Source organism: Sceloporus occidentalis, unplaced genomic scaffold (assembly GCF_023333645.1).
Source record: "Sceloporus occidentalis isolate IW3139 unplaced genomic scaffold, rSceOcc1.0.p SCAF_64, whole genome shotgun sequence".
In the NCBI taxonomy this organism is placed as follows: domain Eukaryota; kingdom Metazoa; phylum Chordata; class Lepidosauria; order Squamata; family Phrynosomatidae; genus Sceloporus; species Sceloporus occidentalis.
Genome location: NW_028317044.1, coordinates 234,991 through 256,769, shown reverse-complemented (window position 1 = coordinate 256,769; position 21,779 = coordinate 234,991). Strand labels below are relative to the sequence as shown.

The 21,779-nt window shown below is 53.4% G+C and overlaps 1 protein-coding gene across 1 annotated transcript in view; it reads right to left on the bottom strand.

Annotated features, from left to right (window-relative positions):
• FSIP2 (fibrous sheath interacting protein 2) overlaps window positions 1-20,339 on the bottom strand; it is a 33,065-nt gene extending 12,726 nt beyond the window's left edge. The window contains exons 1-18 of the mRNA XM_089493474.1: window positions 20,276-20,339; window positions 17,692-18,933; window positions 16,994-17,119; window positions 16,324-16,485; window positions 15,750-15,839; window positions 15,377-15,516; window positions 14,445-14,589; window positions 13,814-13,924; window positions 13,509-13,650; window positions 13,011-13,112; window positions 12,272-12,444; window positions 11,520-11,580; window positions 9,908-10,567; window positions 8,882-9,009; window positions 8,536-8,614; window positions 8,134-8,212; window positions 7,815-7,851; window positions 475-7,363 (exon numbers count right to left, since the gene is read on the bottom strand). Coding sequence (XP_089349600.1) covers window positions 475-7,363; window positions 7,815-7,851; window positions 8,134-8,212; window positions 8,536-8,614; window positions 8,882-9,009; window positions 9,908-10,567; window positions 11,520-11,580; window positions 12,272-12,444; window positions 13,011-13,112; window positions 13,509-13,650; window positions 13,814-13,924; window positions 14,445-14,589; window positions 15,377-15,516; window positions 15,750-15,839; window positions 16,324-16,485; window positions 16,994-17,119; window positions 17,692-17,799 — 9,232 coding nt within the window. The 5' untranslated portion in view covers window positions 17,800-18,933; window positions 20,276-20,339. The remainder of the gene's footprint in view (window positions 1-474; window positions 7,364-7,814; window positions 7,852-8,133; window positions 8,213-8,535; window positions 8,615-8,881; window positions 9,010-9,907; window positions 10,568-11,519; window positions 11,581-12,271; window positions 12,445-13,010; window positions 13,113-13,508; window positions 13,651-13,813; window positions 13,925-14,444; window positions 14,590-15,376; window positions 15,517-15,749; window positions 15,840-16,323; window positions 16,486-16,993; window positions 17,120-17,691; window positions 18,934-20,275) is intronic.
• Window positions 20,340-21,779: the final 1,440 nt, after the last annotated feature.

Genomic DNA, 21,779 nt, shown 5'->3' with positions numbered 1-21,779 from the left:
CTAAAAAGATACAAGTCTCAAGCTAAATCGGTGTGTCATTTTTGTGACTGAAGCAACTTGAGTCTGATTTAAGTCTCAGTCAATTGAACATCACTGTGAGAAAATGGTTGAAAAGTACACAGACGTGGGCAGGATGCCACTAGGCATCATAACAAACCATTGACACCATTGGCTTCAGTGGCATGTGCTGTCTTCCTGTCTTTTTAATTCTGTTTTTCAATACGCTTTAAACATTTTTTTTCATTACCTGAAATTGTTTGTTTCATTGTTCTTTTTAAACCTTTGTGTAATAAGGATCCTACCTGAGCCTTGTTTTTAAATTTGTTGTAAACCACCTTGGGTCCTGATTGCTAATCACTGGAGAAGGAAATTCCCTGCTAAGCCACTTAATCTTGGAATTGGAAGGGATCCCCAAAGGCCCTCCATCCCAACCCACCCAAGAAGACTCCATCCAAGCCCTCCTGACAGACTCACCTTTGGGCTGGAAGAAAATGAGCTCTTTGATGACACTCAGGACGATGTGGTTGGCCAGCAGGTGGATCTCGCATGGGTCTGGGACGTGTGAGCAAGACAGCAGCTCCATCTCCTTCAGCCGCTCTGGACTCTTGGGCCTGAAGATACAATGCTTGCTCTCCCACTTGGACAGGAGGCTGCTCTCATCCATGGTGGTCCTCTCACTGGAGTCACTCATCTTTTTCTCCCAGCGGCTGAGTAAACTCGACTTTTGCTTCTTTATGTCCACAAGCATGGCGGCTGAGGAGGCTGAAGTGCCATGGGGACCCTTCTCCTTCGTTGGGGAACGGGAACAAAATCTCTCACAGACATTGCTCTGCACCGTCGTGGCCCCGTCGTCCAGCCCAAACTCACAGAGGAGGGTGTCGACGATCATTTCAGCGGTCTGGCCCAGCTTCAGAGGACAGATGGCCGAATAGCAGATACCCTCTGGGACGTGGAATGGAAGCCCCCTTCCAATGGGCTCAGCCTGGGAAAGCGAGGCGGCTTTGCTCTGTGGCCCTGTTTTGGTGAGTCTGTGGCCAACTTCAGATTCAGCTGTTTTCTTAAACAGCTTTTCCAAAATGCTCCCCTCAGGGATAGACCTTTCCCTGGGAAGCCAGTCATCCTCCAGGAAATCTACTCGGAATTTGCTCAAACTTCTCTCCTGCCTACGTCTTGCGGGAGGTCTTGACCGGGGCGTCGATGAGGAAAGGGGCACACCTCTGCCCCTGTCTGGTGCCGCATGGGTATCCCACACGGAGGGAAACTTGGAGGGGGTTTCTTCCTGCACCTCAGCTTCCTCCTCTGAGTAGATCACCATGCCAGGTACATTGATGGGAGGAAAGCTGTCCCTCAGGTCGACCCTTCTGTATTTCTTGGATGTTGTTTTTACTGCTGGGGAGGCCACCAAGTCCTGGATGAGGCTCTTTTCTTTGGCAAATGTCCGCCCAGACATTTCCAGCTGGAGGTTCTCCACCATTAGCTCTGAGGTGATTTCGGTCAGGCTCTCGTTGCAGCGATCCAACATGGCGCTGATGGTCTCGCTCAGGACAAGGCTGTCGGAGGAGCTGCTGAAGAGCGTGGCCTCCTTATGGGTCAGCTCCCGGTCCAAGGTGTGCTTGATGATTTCAAGGATGCCGCTGACGGCGTTGTTGGCATAGACGCTCAGCTCGGAGTGGAGCATCTGCACCTGCCGGATGGCGGTTTCGATGCACTCCCTGGTGATGGCGCCCCCAAGTTTGGAAAAGTCCATGAAATTGGGGGACGATCCCAAGGTGGGCAGTGCCTCCCTCCCCGATCCCCCTTGCAGCTTACCCCTGAAGGCCTCCATTGTGGTCTCCGCTACGTTTCCCACATGGTTCGAGAGGGAATCTAAAGACCGTGTCAGCTGGGCAAAAGAAAGGCTTTCGAGCGGAAATTTCACTATTTCCAAAAAGTTGCATTTGAAATCTCGTCTGAAATGCCGGATGACAAATGTCTCCAGCATGAGGACGACACACTCGACGGCGTCTTTAGCTATTTTGTCAATCATGTCCATAGCGCCTTTCAGGGAAACATTGTAAAAAGGAAATTCGGGCTGGGTGAAGCGATGCTTGATTTTCACAGACCCTTTGGCCCCGTCCTGCTCTTTCCTTGGAGGGAAACATTCCCTTTCTGGGCGAGCGGGAATGCTGCAGATGAGGCACTTGTGCACATTTTCGAACACACTTGCCACAATGTCTCTCGCCACCGAGCCGATCTCTGCTTGGGAATCGCTGTGAAAGAGTCCGGGACCCTCGCCCCGCTTGAAGCTGTAGCAGAACAATTTCTCGCTGAGTTCCCCTGGGGTCCTTTTCAGGATAGAAACGGACGACTCCAGGTCTCGGGTCCTCATGAAAACCTCGCTGACGATATTCTCAGCCACCTGCAGCATTTTCAGGCTCTCGTTTATATTTGCGTCAGTCAGGGGCTGCTGCTCAAATATTTCCCTTAAAATGCCTTCCTTTGGAAGCACTTGCTTCAGGAAGGAGGAGAAATCCTCGTAAAACAGGGACTTGGGCTTTCCCTTCAAGGAGGACTCAAACTGGAAGTACACCTGGGTGGAAGAAAGGCCATCGGCTTTGCTGTGTTTGGTGATGTGGAGGTCTTGCACGATGGAGTGGACAAGGTCACTCGCGATGGAGATCTGTTCCGAGGACAAAGTGTTGACTCGCAGTATGGTTCTGTGGTAATCTTCCATTTTGAACTCATCGATGATGTTTCCCAACACTTTGCTCACCACCTCTTTGGCGTAGATGGTCAAGTCAGATTTGGACAGGTTTACTTTCATGAGGGACGTTTCGGAGTCGTCGGAGAACACTTTTGGCCTGCACATTGCAGCAGCATCGCCGCCTTGCAAGTCATACTGAAGTGACATGTGCATCCTCCGCCTTGGTTGGGTCTGCAAGGGAAGGAACTCTTCCAAATTGGAAGCGGCAAAACAGGCAATTTTGTTCAACACGGTCTGAACCAGTTCTTCACCCAAGGACTGTGGAGCCGGGTGGAGTTGTGACACGGCCAGAGTCATCTTCTGGAGGTCAGATTTCCCCATGAGGTCAGTGAACAAGAGGCCCCGGTCACTGCTAGAACTGTCCGGATCTGACTTTGACTCACTGGAGCTAAAGAGGGTGTCCACAACAACGGAATACATCTTGCCAAGGACACCGTCCACAATCTCTCCGGCAACGTGGCCCGTGTTTCCCTGGGAGGATGCTTCTGCCAACGTGTGATAGCGCGAGGCCTTGGTTTCCGAACCAATAAATATGGATTCGTTGTTGAAAGACGGCAAGTGCCCCAGATCTCCCATGATCCTCTGGGTGACCTGATTGAGGACATCTTCCACTCTCGCCATCAGTGGGAACCTCCCTCTCTGTCCTGCCGGCTGCCTCCTAAAAATCCTTTGCAGAACCCTCTTGTGAACCTCGTTTTCTGTCAAGGCTATTTGGACAGACAAGATCTTGAGAAGGTCATTCATGACTTCGTTGGCAGAAGCGTTTTCTTCGTAGGGGATGATGTTCTGGCAGGAGAGCATCTCCCGCTCGAGGTCCTTCTGGATGACTTTCAGAATGGTGCAGGTCAGCTTCTCGGCACACAGCCTGAGATTGGACTGGGAGTCCTGGACGGCCAGTTTGGCTCTCTGGCCGTAGTTGGCATGAGTCTCCTGCTGCTGGATGGCCAGAGCCAGTTCCATTTCCACTTTCTCCTGGGCAAACTTCTCCAGCCTCAGGACAATGTTGTCCACCAAGTATTTGGTAATACCTTCGGGGGAGAAGTCTTTCAGCTCAGGAATCTGCTTAGTACCATCCTCACCCATTTTTATTCTGCCGGAGCTACTATCGCCTTTCAACCGTCCTGAGACTTGGTATCTCCCACTCTCGAAGTCTGGAAAGCGGCTTTTGTGCCCAGCCTTGGCTCCTTGGCCGGTCAAGAGTGTGACAGGCTCCACGGTCCTCTGGATGAGTTCAAAGAGGAGAGACTGGAGCCGGGTGGAGAGAGGGCCCTTCTTATGCAATGCAGCCGCCAGACCAGAACTCAGGTCTTTGAGCACGATATCCACCAAGTCGCTCGAAACCACCGAAACGTCCGACTTCACCACCGTGGGCTTGGAAAGAACTGCTGAGGTACTGTCATCGGTCTCCTTAGAAACCTGAGAGCCCCCTGGCCTGGCTGAGGAAGGGCCACCCAAATCTAGCATGATGGTCTGGTAAATTTCATTCAAAAAGGTTTCAACAGTGTTCTGGATCTGGATCTGGAGCTCTCTCTTGTAGGTAACATTCTTCCGGAGGAGTTTTTCCAGCACACTCTCTTTGCACGGCAAGCCCCGTGGAAAGCCCTCTTCACACTCGTATTCACGGGGAGCAATGACAGTGAAAACCATGGTGACAATCTGGCTAGCAGCAATGCTCTCGGAGAAGACGACCGGCGGGGTTGGGATCTTCTCCACCTCTCTATCCAACCCCTGCTTTAGGGTTTTCAGCAACATCCGGGCCACTTCCTGGGCGTAGGATTTCAACTGCGAATACGACAATGGCAGCCCGTGTTCGCCCTTTTCCTTCTCGGTGAGTGTGGAGCTGCCACAGGCATTGAGGATATCTTCTAGGCAGCTGGGGAAACAGCCTTGTGGGCTCGCCAGGATTCGTCTCAGCTCCTGCTGAATGGTCGAGGAGAAGTCCGAACTCATAGAAGTCTTCAGGTTTTGCACATCCAAGCACAACTGAGATTCCACTTTGGACGTGACAAAACACTCCAGTTTGGTCATGAAGGTCTGCACCAGATCACTCGCTAGGTCTGGTCTGGAGGAAAGGGTTTGCTCCTTGGTTGCCTCTTCAGTGGCATCCTTGGCAGGGGCCTCTGCTCCTCCTTGCGGCTGCCCTCCTGGCTCCGCACCCATCTCTGGGTCCTTGAAGTGGACTGTTGGGAGAGCTTTGCCCGCCTCTCCGGGGATTTTGAGAGGGAGGATGTCAGTGATCACGAGGCTGGGATGCCTGCTGATGGCATCTTGAGGGTCTGTTTGTGTGGCACGGGAGATCGTCTGGAACGCTGTCTTCACCAGATCACCGGCAAAGGCACTGACGTCCGCCTCTGAGACGGGAGCCTGTGAGCCTTTGAAGGCCGGCTGCCCTTCCAGTGGTTGCCGGCTGAGGCCTAGGTGGGCGAGGGAGCAAGGGGGTGTTTTGGGGGGCCAGATGGGCTGCTCCACCCAAACATGCTGGAACATTTCGTTTAGGAGTTTCCGCACAATCGGGATGATGGGAGACTGTTCTTCCTCCTTGAAGTCTTCCTCCAGTTTCTTCAAGGCCTTCTCTAAAGTCCAATCTCCGGACTTGGGGTCAGCAGGACGTGTCACCGTCTGGTGGCCTTCCACAGAACAAAAGATGGCTTCCTGCACAAAATTATCCAGAGTCCTTTCGGTTTTGTCCAAATGACTTGGTTCCACCTTCCTGTCTTTGTCCAGAAATCCCTCTTCTCCTTGGACGACCGGCTTTGGGTGCGACCTGCTCCTCTCTCGGGTCTCAAGGCCAAAACTTTCATATCTGACTTTGTCCTGAGCCTCTTCCGTGACCAAGACTTTGCATTCCTTGTTGACAGAGGATAATGTCCCATCGGGTTCCTTCTTCTCTTTTCCCTTGACTTCTGCTTCCGAATAAATGACCATCCCAGGGACGTTCACAGGAGAGAGTGGAGTCTTCATCCTTTTCTCTGCTGAAAAGAGGGTTGTGGTGGTCACCGTTGTTCCTTTTGCATCAGGAACAGCAGGAGGTTCGTGGCTTCCAGCCTCTCCTTGCATTTTGGGTTTTGCTGCTGGAAAAATCCCCCTGAGTTTTTCTGTGCTTAAGTTGTTGAAGACATCATTAATGATCTGGAGGATAATTGAACTCTCTCGGGTTGGAAGGCTTCCTTCGGGACTCAGTTGCCTCTGGATGTAGCTGAGGATGCTGCTAATCATCTCTTCCACATACTGGAGGATGTTTGTCTCTGACGAAGCCACCGTCTTGGAAACGATCTTCCGGATTGTGTCTTTTACGATTGCGGTTGCGGCTTCAGACTCCACGGTATGTGGCGGGATGGCGGCATAAAACTGGTCGAGAGGAATGCCAATAGCTTTTATCTTGGCAAAGAGTTCGAACTGGGAGACTTTGGTTTGGCTCGAGAGAGCAAAAACCTTCAGTTTGTCGAGAATGAAATGAAGGATTTCTTCAGCCATGCCATGCGTTGACTCCAAGGAGAAAGGCACCCGAGCTCTCCATGAGGCCGGGTCTGGGGCTGTCCATTTGCCTGCGGCCACCGCATACATAGCTCTGCACTCTGCAGAGAACTCCTCTCTGGAAACCATCTCAACGTATTTCTTCTGGGCTGTGGCCTGGAGCTTGCTCAGTATGTTCTCAACAAGGTCGCTGGCAACGAAACTGGCAATCCGGGAGACGGATCCTGCCTCAGGGGAACCGCCGGGATGGCTGCCCAGGATGCTCTCAGAGATGGACTCCAGGAGGACCTCCATCGAGAGCGAGATGGTGGACGCAGTGCAGCCCAGGTCCCCCAAGATCCTCTTAAAAACGTCATTGAGAACAAGAGCTGTGATCTTGGACAAGGGAGGCTTCAGCTCAGCAAAAATGCACTTAAGGTCCCTCAGGTTGAGGGTCTCTCTTGGGGCCAAGGGGCTGCGGGGCGGCTTGTGGTCCCCTCCGGTGGGAGGCAGTCCTTCTGTGTCAGTAGTAGTGGTGGCGCCAGCGGTGGCAGTCGTGGTGTCCGATTTGGGGAAGAGCCCCCTCAACGCTGCGCTCTTGCCACGTTTGCCGTGGTGCAAAGCCACCGGTTTCTCGGCAGCTTCGGAGAGAGCCTTCTCCATCTCGAAGATGTGGCTGTCTGACTTGGAGCTCTGCATTCTGGCTCTGGTGGAGAGGATCCCGCCGTGCTTGGCTGGGGAGAAGAAGATGGCCGTCTTCCCTCGCTTGAACTTCCCTTTGAAGAGGTCCCCGTCCAAGGAGAGGTGGGTGCTCTTGGTGAAGGAGGTGAAGGACGACTTGGAGGAGAGCAGGGAGGTGGGCTTCCCGCTGGGGGCCTGGAATTCGCTGGGGGTGCTGGTGGCGGGCTTCAGGCTGGAGTCAGTAAAGCTGACCTTGCGGGTGGAGAGGGAGGGCAGGGTCCCATAGGCCTCATAGAAGTCCTCATTGCAAGTGCTGCAGCTGCTGGAGTTGTCCGAGGAGAGAAGGGACTCCTCCGAAATGGTGTAGACCCGCGTCCGGACCCTCTCCTCGAATTTGGTGAGGGCCGGGTAGAGGATACTTGTGACGGCCGACACCACCCAAGTCATGATGTTCTGGATGATGCCGTTCAGCTGCGAAACGGAGACCTGGGGAGGAAGCAGAAGAAGTGGTGGCAGAGAGAAACAGATTGTAAAAATGGCTCTTTATTATTTCTGTATTTAAGATTATTTTAAGATGGCTAATAGTTTGTGTGGGTTCTAGCCATACTTAGAAATAATGGCCTGAATTCTGTAGATTTCTAGCATTTGTTGCTGTTTATGCCTTTTTATCTGGAACCTCTTCCTAACCAGTCACCCCAAGTTGCTATTTGTCCTGCTGGAGTGGAAAACCCATGGGGAGCCCATATCACACCTGTGTTTCAACCCTCCTTTGAGCTTCCGTGGGGCAGAAGTGGGGTCCAGTTGGGGAATGGATTTCCTTGGACATGTCTCATTGCCCCCTAAGGCTCCTTCTCAGCATTTGGGGCTCAGCAGGATGAGCTTTGGGGGAATGCCCAGAGTCCCCAAAATGTGTCAACAAATCAATGGAGGAACCTACTTTTCCTTTCAGGCTCTCTCGCAGTGCCGTCTGGTCTCTGCAATGGAGGGAAGGAGGCAAGATAGGTCAGTGGAAGATATCAGAGAAACCTACTTTTACCCAGGCCTAAAGTTGGGCCCCTCCATCATTTTGGGGACAATCCAAGAGACTCACCCCACTTGGAAACATCAATACCACATTTTTCAAGCCAGGTCAATGGGGGTTTTGCTTTGCTGAGCAGCCAGCACTCTGGGAAACCAGGGCTCATATTCTTGTTCAGCCATGGAACCCCCTTAGGGACCTTGGGGTTTTTTTGGGAGGGTCTTTTCAGGGCCCTTACGCATTTGAGAGCAGACACTGAAGGTACGCTGAATACGATGACTCGGAATCATTGTCCTGGGATGTCGAGGCCAAATGCTCTGGAAGAGGAGGGAGATGCCAGGGTTGATGTGGGGTACCATTGGGCCAGGGGTCTGCCAGTGTTTGTGTGCCCCCCATCTGCTCCTGGGAGGGGATGGTTGGCCATTTCATTAAGCATTGAAAGCATTAAAGGGATTGGGAGCTGAGGTTGCACTTCCTGCAGTTTGGTGGCTTGCTTTGGTTTTCCATGCGGCGTGGGATGGGGAAAATGGAGCTTGTCCAGATGGTACATATAAATTTCTACACGAATGCAGAAGCCCCCCAACCCAAAATCCCATGGCCCTCCTACCCCATTGCCCTCTCCCTGTGCAGACCCCCGTACCTATTTTATGCTTATCTCCTCGCCTCTTCTTGCCGGAGCTCCTCTCTTTGGGCTGAGAGTCTGGCTCACTCTGGGAAAACTTTTAAGCAAACAAGCCAAAGAGAGAACAGTTAAAACATAAACATTAGAAACTCTGGATATATTTTTTTATTTCGCCAAAGTTAGCTCTACCTTTTGCGGACTGTCACACCACAGTTGTAGCGCCCCTTTTCTGGGGTGGCTGCTCCCCCGTGGTGCCATCCTTGCAGCCCCAAACACCCCATTTTGGCCCTTCTGACCCCCCCCCCCCCCGTATGAAGGCAGCAATTTCTCGCTCTTTAAACACTGGGGTGTCCCCACTTTGTACCATTAAGGTGGCTTTCTTCTTCTGCTTCCCTTTGCCAGAGGCCTCGCTGACGGTGTGTGTGGTGATGGGGGAAGGCATGGTTGTTTTGGTGGAAGGCTTCATGGGACTTTGATGGGATGCAGCCACTCCTGGGAGGGAGGGAGGGAAGAAAAGACTGGTTGTGAGCTCTGAAGCCTTACACATTTTGGGTCCAGGCTGTGGATTCATGCATAGCAGTGGGCAAAGTAAATGGCCCTGGAGGCTCCTTCCAACTCTATGATGCTATTATTGTCTTGGAAGGATCCTCCTCTCCTACAGAAGGCTGTCCAGTTGTTAGGCTCTTCTTAGGGATCTCCTCCTTCCTTCTTTCAGATCTGCCCACTTTAGAGGAAGATTTGGCAGGGGTGCCAGGCAGGACCTTCTCAGATCTGTGGAAATCAAAGTCACCCTCCTCCTTGCCTTCCTGGAAGGAATTCCTGGCTTTTGGCAGCCCCAGATCTGGACCTCTTTGACCCATATTTATACTTGGATCCATGCCATTGCACCTGGGAATAGCTTTGCTTCCTCCTTTGGGGCTTTGATATTGCGTTTGTGATCCCTCTTCAAATGACCTGGTCTAGATTTGTTGACTTCCTGTCGCACTCTCTAGATACTTACACTCCCCATTTGGGTACATTTATCTGTGGCCACTTTTAATATGTTTTGTTGTTGGTTAGGAATAAATTACCTTTGAGTCTTAAAAATGGATCCCTAGCAGTTAGATTGGATAAGTCCACCTTGTGATAATAGTGTAAGTGCTCAGCAAGATGCCAGCCCTTTTTAAAATACTACTGGTATCATTGGTATGATTTTAGAAGCTGAGAATTATTTTTCCAGATTCAGCATTGCATAGCCCCCTGATTCCTCTCTCGCCACCCCCAGAAGAAATCTTTAATATACTCCAAAACCAAAAAAGGGTCCCTTTATGGATTTTTCTCCTGGTCTTGTTCATTCTAGGCCTCCTCCCGGCCCCAGATGATGGACCTTCCACCCGAGAAGGAGACTCACCTGCCGAAGAGGTGAATGGGAGCTTGCTGGGTCCCCCGCTGGCTCCTTGCTTGCTGCTGCCACTTGAATCATAGTCTCCAGTTCCTTTGCTGTTGTTGCTGCCGCATCCGCCCGAGCCGCAGCACTTGCCATTGCTGCAACACCCTCCAGAGCCGCAACCAGAGCCAGAGCAGGAGGCCTTGCTTCCGCACCCAGCAGACCCACAACAAGAGCCTTTGCTTCCGCAGCCGCCCGACCCACAGCAAGACTTCTTGCTTCCGCAGCCGGCTGACCCACAGCAAGACTTGTTGCTTCCGCAGCCGGCTGACCCACAGCAAGACTTGTTGCTTCCGCAGCCGGCTGACCCACAGCAAGACTTGTTGCTTCCACAACCAGCAGACCCGCAACAAGACGTCTTGCTTCCGCAACCGGCTGATCCGCAACACGAGGTCTTGCTCCCGCAGCCGGTGGATCCGCAAGCGGAGACTGCCCCCTCGTTGCTGATGGTTCCAACGGAGGTCGAGGGTAGGACTTTGTCGGTGGCGTTTTCTGCCACGCTGGACCCGGCCTCCATCACCGGGAGGTTGTTGGTGACAGTGCTGCTGGCCATGGAAACGTCCTCCTTGGCGGAGGTTAAGGAACCTTTGCTGCCGCTGGTCTTGGAAGGGAGAGGTCCTCCCGCTGCAAAGAAGAACAAGGGGAGATAAGGTAGGATACCTGATGCAAATGCTCAAGGGTGAAGCTAGCCTTGTCACAGGGCTTGGAGGCAGCACATTAAAATACGGCATTAACTGAACTTTTGTCCATTTCTGTGCAAAAACAGCCCCAGGCTGTGATTCTGTCCTAGCAAAGGGAGAATGGCCAAATTGTCAGCATAATGCCAAAGGGTTTTCAGACTTCTTAGTCATTCGTTTAGCCAAATGTTGACATTTCGAGGCCTTGCATTTAACGCTATAGATCCCCATCCATCTCTTCATCTCAAAGATGCAGGTTCAGGATCTGACTGCTATATGGATCCCTAGGAACCCATATGGCCCCCTTGAGCCCCCTTGTTCACCTTTGCCTAGTCCAGGGAAATGCGCATAGAAGAGTGAACAAATAATTTCTTCATAGGCATGGTAGGATCTGCTTTTCTAATGCTGGTTTCTACTGATGTGTTTGCACAAGGCTTCTGCAAGGCGGGTGAATCGGATCTCCCTCCCAAACCAGCAGTGGGAAGAAAAGGGGAAACCTGCCAGCAATTCCAGAAAGGAATCTCTGCTGACTTCTTTCTCTCACGATTATGGTCTGGTTGTCTGGGACCCCAAAAAGCAGAGAGGGGGCATGACTGCCCAGTAGAAGGCCACTCTGTTGAATCGCAAGGGAAACATGAGTACCAATAGGGACTTGTTGTGGGGAGGCTGCAATTTGTGTTTGTCTTGAAAGGAGTGATCCAACGTACTGGACCTGTTTTGTTGGGGATCAGTTTGGCATCGGGGTCCGAGGGCTGCCTGCACCCCAATTCTGAAGACCAGGGTTTGAGTCCCAGCTCAGCCGTGAAACAGGGGCGACCTTAGGCAAATTGCAAGGTTCAAATTGCACAGGTTTCCTTAACAGGCTAGAAATAAACCATTCCTCCCTGGCCTCCCGTTACCTGGCTCCAAGTCCTGGCTTTCCGTCTTGCTCGGGTCTTTCTCACTTTGATCGATTCCTTGCTAGAAAACAGGAACGGCAAAAGAAGAGGAAGAGGAGGGGAGACCAAGGAAAGGAAACTTAATGCAATATTAATGTGGGAAACGGCTTCTTCTTTTCTTCCTTTTCACTCCTCTCCCCATTTTTCCTTTTGCATCTGTTAAGGTTGCAAAACAAGATTCAAGAGGACGGTCCTTTTGCAAAAACAGAGTGGATCCGGTTTTTGGGCTTAGAATAAGAGTGGGAAGTTTTAATTCATTTATTTAAAAAAAAAGTCTATTTTGTTTTTCTCCCAAAGGTTCTAAATCAGTGCTTCCCAAACTTTAGTCTTCCAGGTGTTTTGGACTCCAACTCCCAGAAGCTCTTGCTAGTTTGGAATTCTGGGAAGTGCAAAACATCTGGAGGAGCCCAGTTGGGGAACCACTGTTCTAAATGAACAGACCACTAAATGCAGCCGTGCTCATCATAAACAATAACAATAATGTTTCTTTGGAAGCTACCCTGGAATCTTTTGGATACAGGGCACTGGTTAAAGGACGAAGAGATAAAGAGTAAGTCATCAGGCTGTCCCAGCTGTAAAGCATACAGTCATAAGAAAGTAAATGATGCACCATAGAGAAGGCTGTGTCCCCCTCGCCACTACTGTGGTCCTCCATCGCTTCCAGTGGTCACCCTCCAATGGTCAACCTCCAGCCCCAGTTGAGGGTCCTTTACCTCCAAGGATGGGGCGGACGTGTCTGGGACTGGCGCCTCCCCACTCGCCGAGGGCACCAGCACCGTGAGCGACTCCTTCGTGCCCCCCTTGGCTTTGGGAAGGGAAGCCTGGCTTTGCAGCTCCAACACACTGCCTCTTCTTCCTCGTCCTTGTCCTTTTCCTTTTCCTCCTGCTGGGAGGAGAAGAGGAGAAGAGCAGGCTGAGCACCAAAGGCCTTGGCCAGTGGCTGTGCGGAGACTCCAGGCCAGGTTGCCTGAGTCAGACGGCTGGGGCCAGGAGTGGGTTGCAGGAAGACCCCAGAGAAGGCAGAGGAACAGGGCTGTCCCACATCCAATCCCTCCCCAAGCTCCAACAGAGAAGTTCAAACATACAGAGGCCCCATCCAGAGTGGCCACTGCCAGGTCAATGCAAAGCCTAGCTAGAGGCACCACAGGCCTCAAGGCTTAAAATGTGCCTCTGAGCATACGCAGAATGTATTCCTCTTATGTGGCCTGCATGTCGAATCGGAAGGATGCTGAGAGCCAGGAGCAGAGAAAGCAGCTAAAGCCTTTGCACCCCTCAGCCACTTATCGCCTCTCTCTCTCTCTCTCTCTCTCTCTCTCTCTCTCTCTCTCTCAGCCAAATAAACTCTGCATATGCTCAGAGTCATGCACCCTTTCTGCCTTGAAAGAAAGCCTGGCAATCTTATTTGGGTCGGGGGACTAGAGTTCCTTGAGTCGGCCTCTGAAGGCGTCTTACCCTTGGGGAGCTCCCCTCCTTTCTCGCCAAGGGGGCCGCTTGGCTTCTTCTCTGAGGCTGGGGGCTTCTTGCGAAGCTCCATGCTTTTCTTCGCCAGAGACGCTTTGGGAACAGAAAGTGCCCTCAGATGTGAAAACGGATGGAGTGGGCTCCTCACATCAGCCCCCCAAAAGCCCCACACTGGAAGGGACTGGGCATCCTCCCATCTCTTTATTGATCTAAAGGGCTGTTCATTGATACGTTAAAAGAGGGTATTGGTGCTTTGGCTGCTTACATTTCTAGGAATACCATGGACTGCCAAAAGGTCAATGGGTATTACAGCAAATTACACAGAGAGTGGCAGCCCACAGTCACATAGGCCACCCCACACCTCAGCCCCATTGGCACAACCAGTGCAGAGCAAAGTGTGGGAAAGGTGTGTAGAAAAACACAAAGGAGCGAAGGGAAAGGAAGAGAAAGATGCACCCTGGAAGCCATCCCACCCACCTCTCACCCTACCTAGCTTTTTGGCTGGCAGACCGTGGTCTTCGGGCGCCTTTACACGGAAGAGCTGGTCAGGAGGGAGGAAGCCCTCCTTCTGGAACTTCTCCTGAATCTTCTTCAGGTGGTAAGCCATCTTCTTCTCCAGCATGGCTTGTTTCTGCAAGGAAGAGGCCAACGGGCAGAGGCTGAGTCTTGTTCCTCCATTGCCAGCGTGGCATTCAGGGATGGACCACAGGACACAACATGGTGGGAAGGCCATGTCTCTGGACTGCATCTCTTCCCAACCAGCCTCCAACCTTGGCCACCCTTCAGCCTCTCACCTTCTTCAGCTTCTCCTCCTTGCTTTTCCGCCGCTGCTCTTCGATCCTCGCCTCTCGCTTGACATCGTCCCCGATTTTCATCAGGAGTAGCATTTCCTTCCTCCGCCACTCCTGCAAAGGGAAGATTTGGTGGCAGAGTCAATGGCCGTCAAAGTGCCCAGGGCAGGCCTTCAGTGGGATGTGAAACGGAGAAGCAGGGGGCTATGGGAAGAAGATTTGTTCATTATTAAAAGGACCACTCCCTCCCTATTTCTCCGGCTGCAGGACAGGCCCCCAACAAAGATGGAGATGGCCAAAGCCCTCCATTGAGGTGTTTTAGCTTGGCCACCAGGGCCAGGGCAATGCATTGGGATGGCCACGGATTCACAGAGATGTATAGAGAACAGTGACAGATGGGCAGCATTGCTAGAAGGAGCTCTTTGGATGCCTCAAATAGCTCCAGTGCTTTGGAGAACACATCTGAATTTAAAAGCCGGACTGGATTCATCACCTCACTGATGCAGAAATCTCCATCCGCACTGCCCCAGGGCCATGTGAGCCCATGCAGTGAGGGCACATAATTCGGGGTGCAGGAATCCAGGCGCTGTGGGTGCCTCGGAGCCACATCTCCCAAAGCCCTTTGGTGCCTCACCTCTTCCATCTTCTTGCGCAGGAGGAGCTGCTTCCTCTTCTCCAGCCCCTGCTGCTTCTTGTCATCCTGAGACAAGGAGAGCCGCCGGTTCTCTTCCGCCAGCTGCTCCAGTTTCTCCAGCTCCTGGTTGATCAACTCTAAATACCTTTTGGGTTTGCAAAGGAAAAGAGGGGAAAGAGGTCAGAGTGGCACACAAGGACCTCTTCAGACCCTCTTCTCCTCCCTTTCAGCCTTCAGGATGGGGCCACCAGCCAAGGTGATTGACTGATTGATTGATTGATTGATTGATTGATTATTAGCTATATTTCTAGCCAGCCTTTCCCCAAGACTGGGACTCAGGGCAGCTGACCAGTTAAAATAAAGTACAATAGAGTTAAAAACATACAAAAACAATAGCCATAGTGAAGGAGCTGGACAGAGTTAGGGAGGAGAGGAATATTCACCATTTCCATTCCTTGACCTCACTGAGAAAAGACAGATATTTCTGCCCCCGGCAACAGCAGAAAATGACCAGTGCTTTTTCACCATCATCCGCCGCAACAGTGAAAAAGAAAATAGCCATGGCTGTCCCCAAGGATCTCCTGCTGGACCAGCGATGGTCCCATGCTGGGTGACCTGATGCCATGGTGGGCGCACCAATGGGATGGACAGCCAACGCGGCGAGGAAACAGAGGGCTTTGGATCGTCCTGGAAGAACTGGGGCAACTGGTGTGATTCCATTTTAAGGCTGGTATAGTCTGGTTCCGGCATGGAAGGTGCCAGATGTTGGATCAGAATTGGGGTCCAAACAAGAAGACACCAGAAGAGGAGGAGATGGGCCTTCTGGCCCATGCAGACAAGGCCAAAGAGAGGCCCCAAAGACCCCCAGGAGCCACCTTGTGGGGGGTGGCAACACAAAGCCCCATCTCTTTCCCCCATCTGTCCGTCCGCACCTGTTCCTCATCACGGCCTCCTGCTCCTGGATGGTTGGTCGCTCTTCCTTCAGCAGCCAGTCGCGATATTTGGAGCTGTCCAGCCCCTCCGGGAGAACGTTGGGCTCCTGGAGCTTGGTTATCTGCTTCTCCAACATTTTCTGGGAGGCAGAGGCAAGGAGGGAAGCTTGGTCAGGGGTCTGCGGCAGCGGCTGGGGTCCGCTTTTAGGGTCACATCCCTTGAGGTGGGCCCAGGGTGGTCTCTGCCAAACTGGGACATTTGGAAGGCCAGCAATGCCAAACCAGTTTGGTGATATGCTGACTGTGGGCCGTTTGGAGCATTTTGCTAAACCTCAAGCCAAGGACCGGCCGGACGAAGGGATCCGGGACTTACTTGCTCTTTTATGTAGTGTTTCTCAAACTCCAGCTTGAGAGAGGTCAAGTACTGCCTGTATTCATTGAACTCCTTCAAAGTACACACAACCTGCGGGAGGAAGGCAATGACCATCGTCCCCAGTTGGACCGAGGCGCTGGCTTCATGCGTGCCAACGTCTCTAACCTTACATTAATATTGCAGTGATTAACCAGAACATTTACATCCTACCCTCTTTCTGAAAGTCAAAGGACGGTATGCAGTAAAACCAGCCCAATTTAAACAGCACAACGAGAACCTGTTTTCTAATGGCTAAAAACATATCAAGCCCTTTAACAAGTGTTTCCAATACAGAATCATAGAACTGAAAGGGACCATTGTTGGTGGTTACAATATTTATATCCTATATCACCAAGGATATCATTAAATCATAACAGAGTTGGAAGGGACTCCAAAGGGTCATCTAACCATTTAGTTTTGTTTTTAGGTAACCCTTCTCCCTCCTTCATTGGCTGCCCCATAGACTTTGAGGGAAGGGAGACTTTTTTTGGGGGACGAGGCAGCCCTAAGAAAGCCCAGAACGCCCCCAACTGACTTTGTTTTTGTCGGTGATGTAGCCGGCCTTCTTCAGCCTCCGCAGGTTGTCCTTCCGCTTGTAGTAGGCGCGCAAGTGGGGGTCATGGAGGCTTTTGTATTTGGGGGCCATGATTTTGCAATAGGGGTCGTTCAGGTCAAAGGTGGCTGATGGCTGGTACAGCTGGAAGGCACACAACCGCAACACACAACAGAGGTCAGCTAAGGGGGATCCCAAAGGCAGACCCTTCCCCTGAAGCAGCCGGGACCCTCCTTTGGCAGTGGGGCAGGGTCTCCAGTTCTGTGGGGTGTTTTATTTGGGGAGGGGGTCTTATCATAGCATTCATTTCGACTTACACTCTTTCTCCTTTTGCAAAAGAATCGGGTGGTTCTGGAGGATATATATTGGGTTGAGGGTCTTTGGAGGTCACCAGACAACTTTGGCAACCACCGAAATAAGTTCTGAGGCCATGCTTTCCTCACCCCGACACAAATGGATGCAAAAGACCCCCAAGACTAGTGCTTAATTGTGAAAGGTCTCCAGAGATGGAAGGGAGGCTAGGAAGGGGAGGTCAAGCCCCCTTCCTCGCTTTGGCTTTTGGGTTCCCCTCCTTGCATCCGTATTTTCTCCCTGGATTCTCTGCCCGCAAGGAACATGGCATCCGCCCAAGAGTTTGGTGTGGTCCCTTCACCTTTTCTCCTAGGTTTGTTGTGTAGAACATGGTTTTGGAGCCAGGAAGGAATGGGATTTTGGTGAAAAGTGGCATGTCCAGGATCTGGTTGGGTCCCACGGTTGGCATCTGTTTCCCAGGGCCCAGCTGAAAAGGAAGAAGGCGAGAAGACAAAACGAAGACCGGACTTAATACTGATGCCTCACAGGTCCTCCTTGTCTTCTCGCCACCCCAAAAGAATTGCAGGAGACGGGACAGTCTTCTAACCCTCCAAAACCCAATTTTTCCTGATGCCCTTCATGGAAGCTGGGCCAGAGGCATCACACAACCAACTGGACATTGAAAAGCCTCCAACCCTAAGAGAAGAGAATTATGATGTGAACATAAGCCTGTTTTGGGGTGATGTTTTCCAGGATCCAGGAAACATTTTCTGGACGTTGTTCTCCTCCAAGAAAAATGGGGCTGGCATCAATTCTGGACAAGGCCTCTGCTGCTGTGAGAGAGCCCCACGGAGAGCCATTGCTGTGACCCCTGGCCAGTGGGGTAGTGAATCCGCTCCGGGTCTTGGCCCGCTTTCAAGGAGCAGCAATCCAGGGGCAGTTTGGGAAGAAGGTCCAACTACCTTGGGCCTTCTCTGGGGAGAGCGGGAGGCACACAAGGCTCCCCTCTTTGCCAGCCATGCCCCCCGAAAGCCCCTTCCGCCCCACTTTGTCGCTCACATCCACCACGTCTTCCTCCGGCTCCAGGGCTTCGAGTGCCGTCCTGGCACTCTCTGTCAAGTAGTGCCCCATGGCTGCTTTCAGCAGCCCTCGGCTGGGGTAGGCCATCTTGGGGAGGGTCCTCCGGCTGGAGTCTCTGCCCTCCAAGTGCTTGGCTTCCAACTGCCAACCTCGGCCCTTCTAGAACCTTCTGGGACATTGTTAGCAGCCAAGGTTCTGCCAGGGCCATTCTCTTGGCAGGGGTCTCAACCATTGCCACCGTGGGGGAGTGGGCACCTTCCAGGTGCGGACACAGGTCTGCTTGCCGGACTCCGGGACCCCCCCAAGAGAAGTCCTCTTTTCAACCCACCCTCTTTGTGGACAGAGTTGGGAGGATACAAGGCAGGGCCTTCTCGGTGGTGACCCTGGGCTTTGCAACTCCCTCCCATGGGAAGACAAAATGGCTCCTTCCTAGTTGTCCTTTTGTTGGTCATGTGTGTGTGTTTTAGCTGCGTTGTTGTGTGCCTTCAAGTCAATTCCAGCTTATGGAGATGCTAAGGGAAACCTATCATGGGGCTTTCTTAGCAAGTTGTTCAGAGAAGGTTTGGCATTGCCTTCCCCTGAGGCTGAGAGAGTGTGACCAATTGCCCAAAGTCACCCAATGCGTTTTTCATGTTCAAGCAGGGATTCCAACCTTGGTCTCCAGAGTCATAGCCCTACAAACCACTGCTGGCTCTATGCTTGTTTTAAATTGCTTTAAATTGTAAGCCGCCTTGAGCCCCACTTTGGGGGCAAAGGCAGGGTATGAGTAAAGTTAACCATCATTTATCCTCATCATGTGCTGGATTACAACTCCCAGGAGCCACCTGATGTCCAGCCTGCCTAGCAGTTAGAGCAGGAAGCAGGTGGAAGTGATGCTTGTGGACCACATGGAGGAGCCCCAAAGGACACCCACTGAACTATGTTGGAAAAAGACATTGACCCTGGAGACTCGCGCTGAAGGCTGTTTGGTAGCCATTTTGCCCATTCTTCCAGGTCTGAGGGGCTCTTCCTGAGTCCTCCGTCCTCCGGTTGGGCGTTGGCAACCTCAAATCTTGTGGCTCCATGCCAGCTGAGCCCCCCTGGCCCTCAGCATCCCTCCTGATGGGACTCTGGCCACGGAAGGAGAGCATCCCAGGTCCATTTATCCATACAGAGCATTGATCTCTCTTTTTTAAAACGTTTATTTTGGATGACAGATCAAACTCCAGACAAGGAAGAGATCTGGAAGAGAAAGGAAAACACGCTGCGTGAGAGAGGAAGGGAAGGAGGAGAGCAGCCAAGCGCAGCAATCCAAGGCACAAACGCGAGAGCTAACACAACCTGCGCACAACAACCATGCGCTGAACCATTTGGGGAGAGACCCAGGGACCCACTCCTCTGGCATCCCACCAAGACCAGGGGAGGTGAGCGCTTTGAAAGGGCCTTCTAGTGGTTCCGGTGCTGTCTGCAGTGTCCGCTTGTCTCATGGCATTTGGGGGCAGATGGAATTACTCTCATTGTTTTACACTGGTTTTGTTGAACTGTTCTCATTGCTTTAAACTGTTTTTATTGAGTCTGGACACAGTCGGTCAGTGAGCTGGCTTCACAGCCTCTGGACCATCAAGTGCCCTTTGGGCCGGAAGGGCACTGAGGGAGCGTCAGGGTGGTCAGTGCCCAGCTCCTTTGGTGCCCACTGGGCATAATGGCCCCCTTTTGGGCACCTTTGTCTCTCTTCAAGACATTGGTGGCCCTCCACCACCCTCCGCATCCTCCTGCCTTGAGCTTCCAGACCACTCAGCCGTGTTCCTCTCCCCGCTGCCTCCCAAGAAAGCCTCCCTAAGAGAGAGTCCTAAGGCTCCTCCCGAGGGCCACTCACCTCTGAGCAGGAGGAGGGGAGAGGAGCCCCTTTCACAAGGGAGGGTGGCTGTAGAAGTAGTAGCTGCCGTAGGCTATGGTCCCAAAGGAGAGCGCTGCTCCTAAGACTTGCATCAGGAAAGACTTGTCTGGCCACAGACTCCTGGCTGGAGAAGGGGGGAAGCAGGCCTTACTACCCCCCTTAGCTTTTGGGGTCTCCAATCCCAATGGCAAGGAACAGAGAAAACCCACCCCTCCTTCCCCGCTGCCTGGGGGCCACCTTTCAGGCTGGGCAGGGGCTGGCAAGGACACCACCTCCCATCATCCCCCAAGCTCTGATGGGCTTTGCAGTCCAGGTAGCAACATTTAGAGGGGTTGCCCTCCTCCTTCCTGACCCCAGGTCTCTCTCCGACAAGAGAAGCCTGCCCCTCTTCTTCTTCTTCTTCTCATGATTAAAAGTGACTCTGCGTGTTGGACTGCACCTCCCATCATCCTTACTAGTCGTTCTATGCTGGGCTTTGCAGCGGGGGCAGCAAGGTCTGGAGGGCCTGCCCTCTTCCTGCCCTCGAAAGGAGAGAGTCCTAGTCCTGGCCCCCCTCGAGGCCCCTCAGGGTCTCCCTCCTTGTGTTGGACTGCCCCTCCCATCATCCCCAGCTAGTCCTTCTCTGCTGGGCCCTGCTTGTGGCATGTTGGGGAGACCCAGCGGGGCCTGGGGGAGGGGGGGACGCACCGTGCTCCTGGGGCCGGGGTCCGTCGGGGGCTGCCAGGCGCTGGATGCGGAGGGCGCCCTGGGGCCTTCCGGGGGCGAAGAGGGCGACGTGGAGCTCGGGGCCCTCTCCTTCGGGGAAGGTCTCCCGGAGGAGGCCCTGGAGGCGCTGCAGGGCCTGGGCCTCCTGCTCCGGAGGGGGCTGGACCACCACCCCGACCAGCACCGAGGGAGGCGAGCCCCGCAGCTGGGCCCGCAGCCCCTCCAGCGCCTCCCGCAGGCGGGCGGGAGGAGGGCAGGCGCCGCCCAGGGAGGAGGCCCGGCAGAGGAAGAAGACCAGCTGCCCCGCAGCAGCAGGAGGAGAGGAGGAGGAGGAGGCGCCCAGGGGCCGCTGGGCGAAGGAGCTGAGCACCGTCTGCCCGCCCTCCAGCCCCCAGGGCTCCCCCGAGAGAAGCACCACCTGCGTCCGCTGCAGCAGGCCCCCCGACGACGAGCCCTCCCCGCCGGGAGCAGCGCCGCCCCCGACCCCGCAGCCGCCGCCAGCCGACATCCTCCCTCCCTTCCTCCCTCCCTCCGGCCAGGGCCAGCCAAGAGCAGCCCCGGAGACCAGGCTCACAATGGGCCCCGCCGACGTCAGGGAGGGAGGCCGGGAGGCCCTGGACTGGCCCTGGGCCCCGGCTCCAAGGCAGATCGATCCTGGAGAGAGAGAGAGAGAGAGACTGATTGCCCTTCTTCTCCCTGGAGGCTCCGAGGGGCTGCACACTCACTCCAAAAGACTGCTCTCTCTTGGGCTTCTACATAATAAAGAATGAATGCTTGGAAAAGTCGGTTTTTAATCACAACAACAACAATAATAATAATGCCGCTGGGGAAGGAGGCTGGGGGGCTCTAGGGAAGCCCCTCTCCTCCAGGGAGTCTCCAAGGGCTCTGCACAGTATCGCTCTCTATACTGAGTCCAGAGACTAACGCGGCTATGTCTTTGGGTTTTATGTTTCAAAGGACTGTCGCCCTCCTCTTTCCCGCAATAGGACGCAAGTCCCCCCCACAACACATAAGCACTTTGGGGGTGCTTCAGGAGCCTCTCTCTTAGAGGCAGTGTCTTTTGGGGGGGCACTCCCCTCATTGGATTCTTGTCCTGTCTCCCATTCCAATGGGGTTGGTTTGTTTGGCCAGTTTTGGGGCCCTCCAAGGCCCTGTCTGCTGTGTCCCCCTTTGGCGAGGGCAAGGCCTGGAGGGCCCAAAGCCTCCAGATTGGACAGCCCCCCCTTGCCTCCCCAAAGGAGAACCCAGAGGGAGCCATCACCAAGAAGGCCCTGCCCCAGAAGCCCCTCCGGCTCAGCCCCCCCCGGTCTGGGACGTCCCTTGGATGGGGGCCAGTGTCCCTTCTGCCAGGGGAGGGGCTGCCCCAGTGGGAGTGGGATTGTGACATCAGGGAGGAGGAGGAGGCCAGAGTCCCTTGAGAAAGAGGAGGAGGAGGAGGATCAGCCTCCCAGCCAGGAGGGCCCCAGCACCCCGATGCCATCCAAAC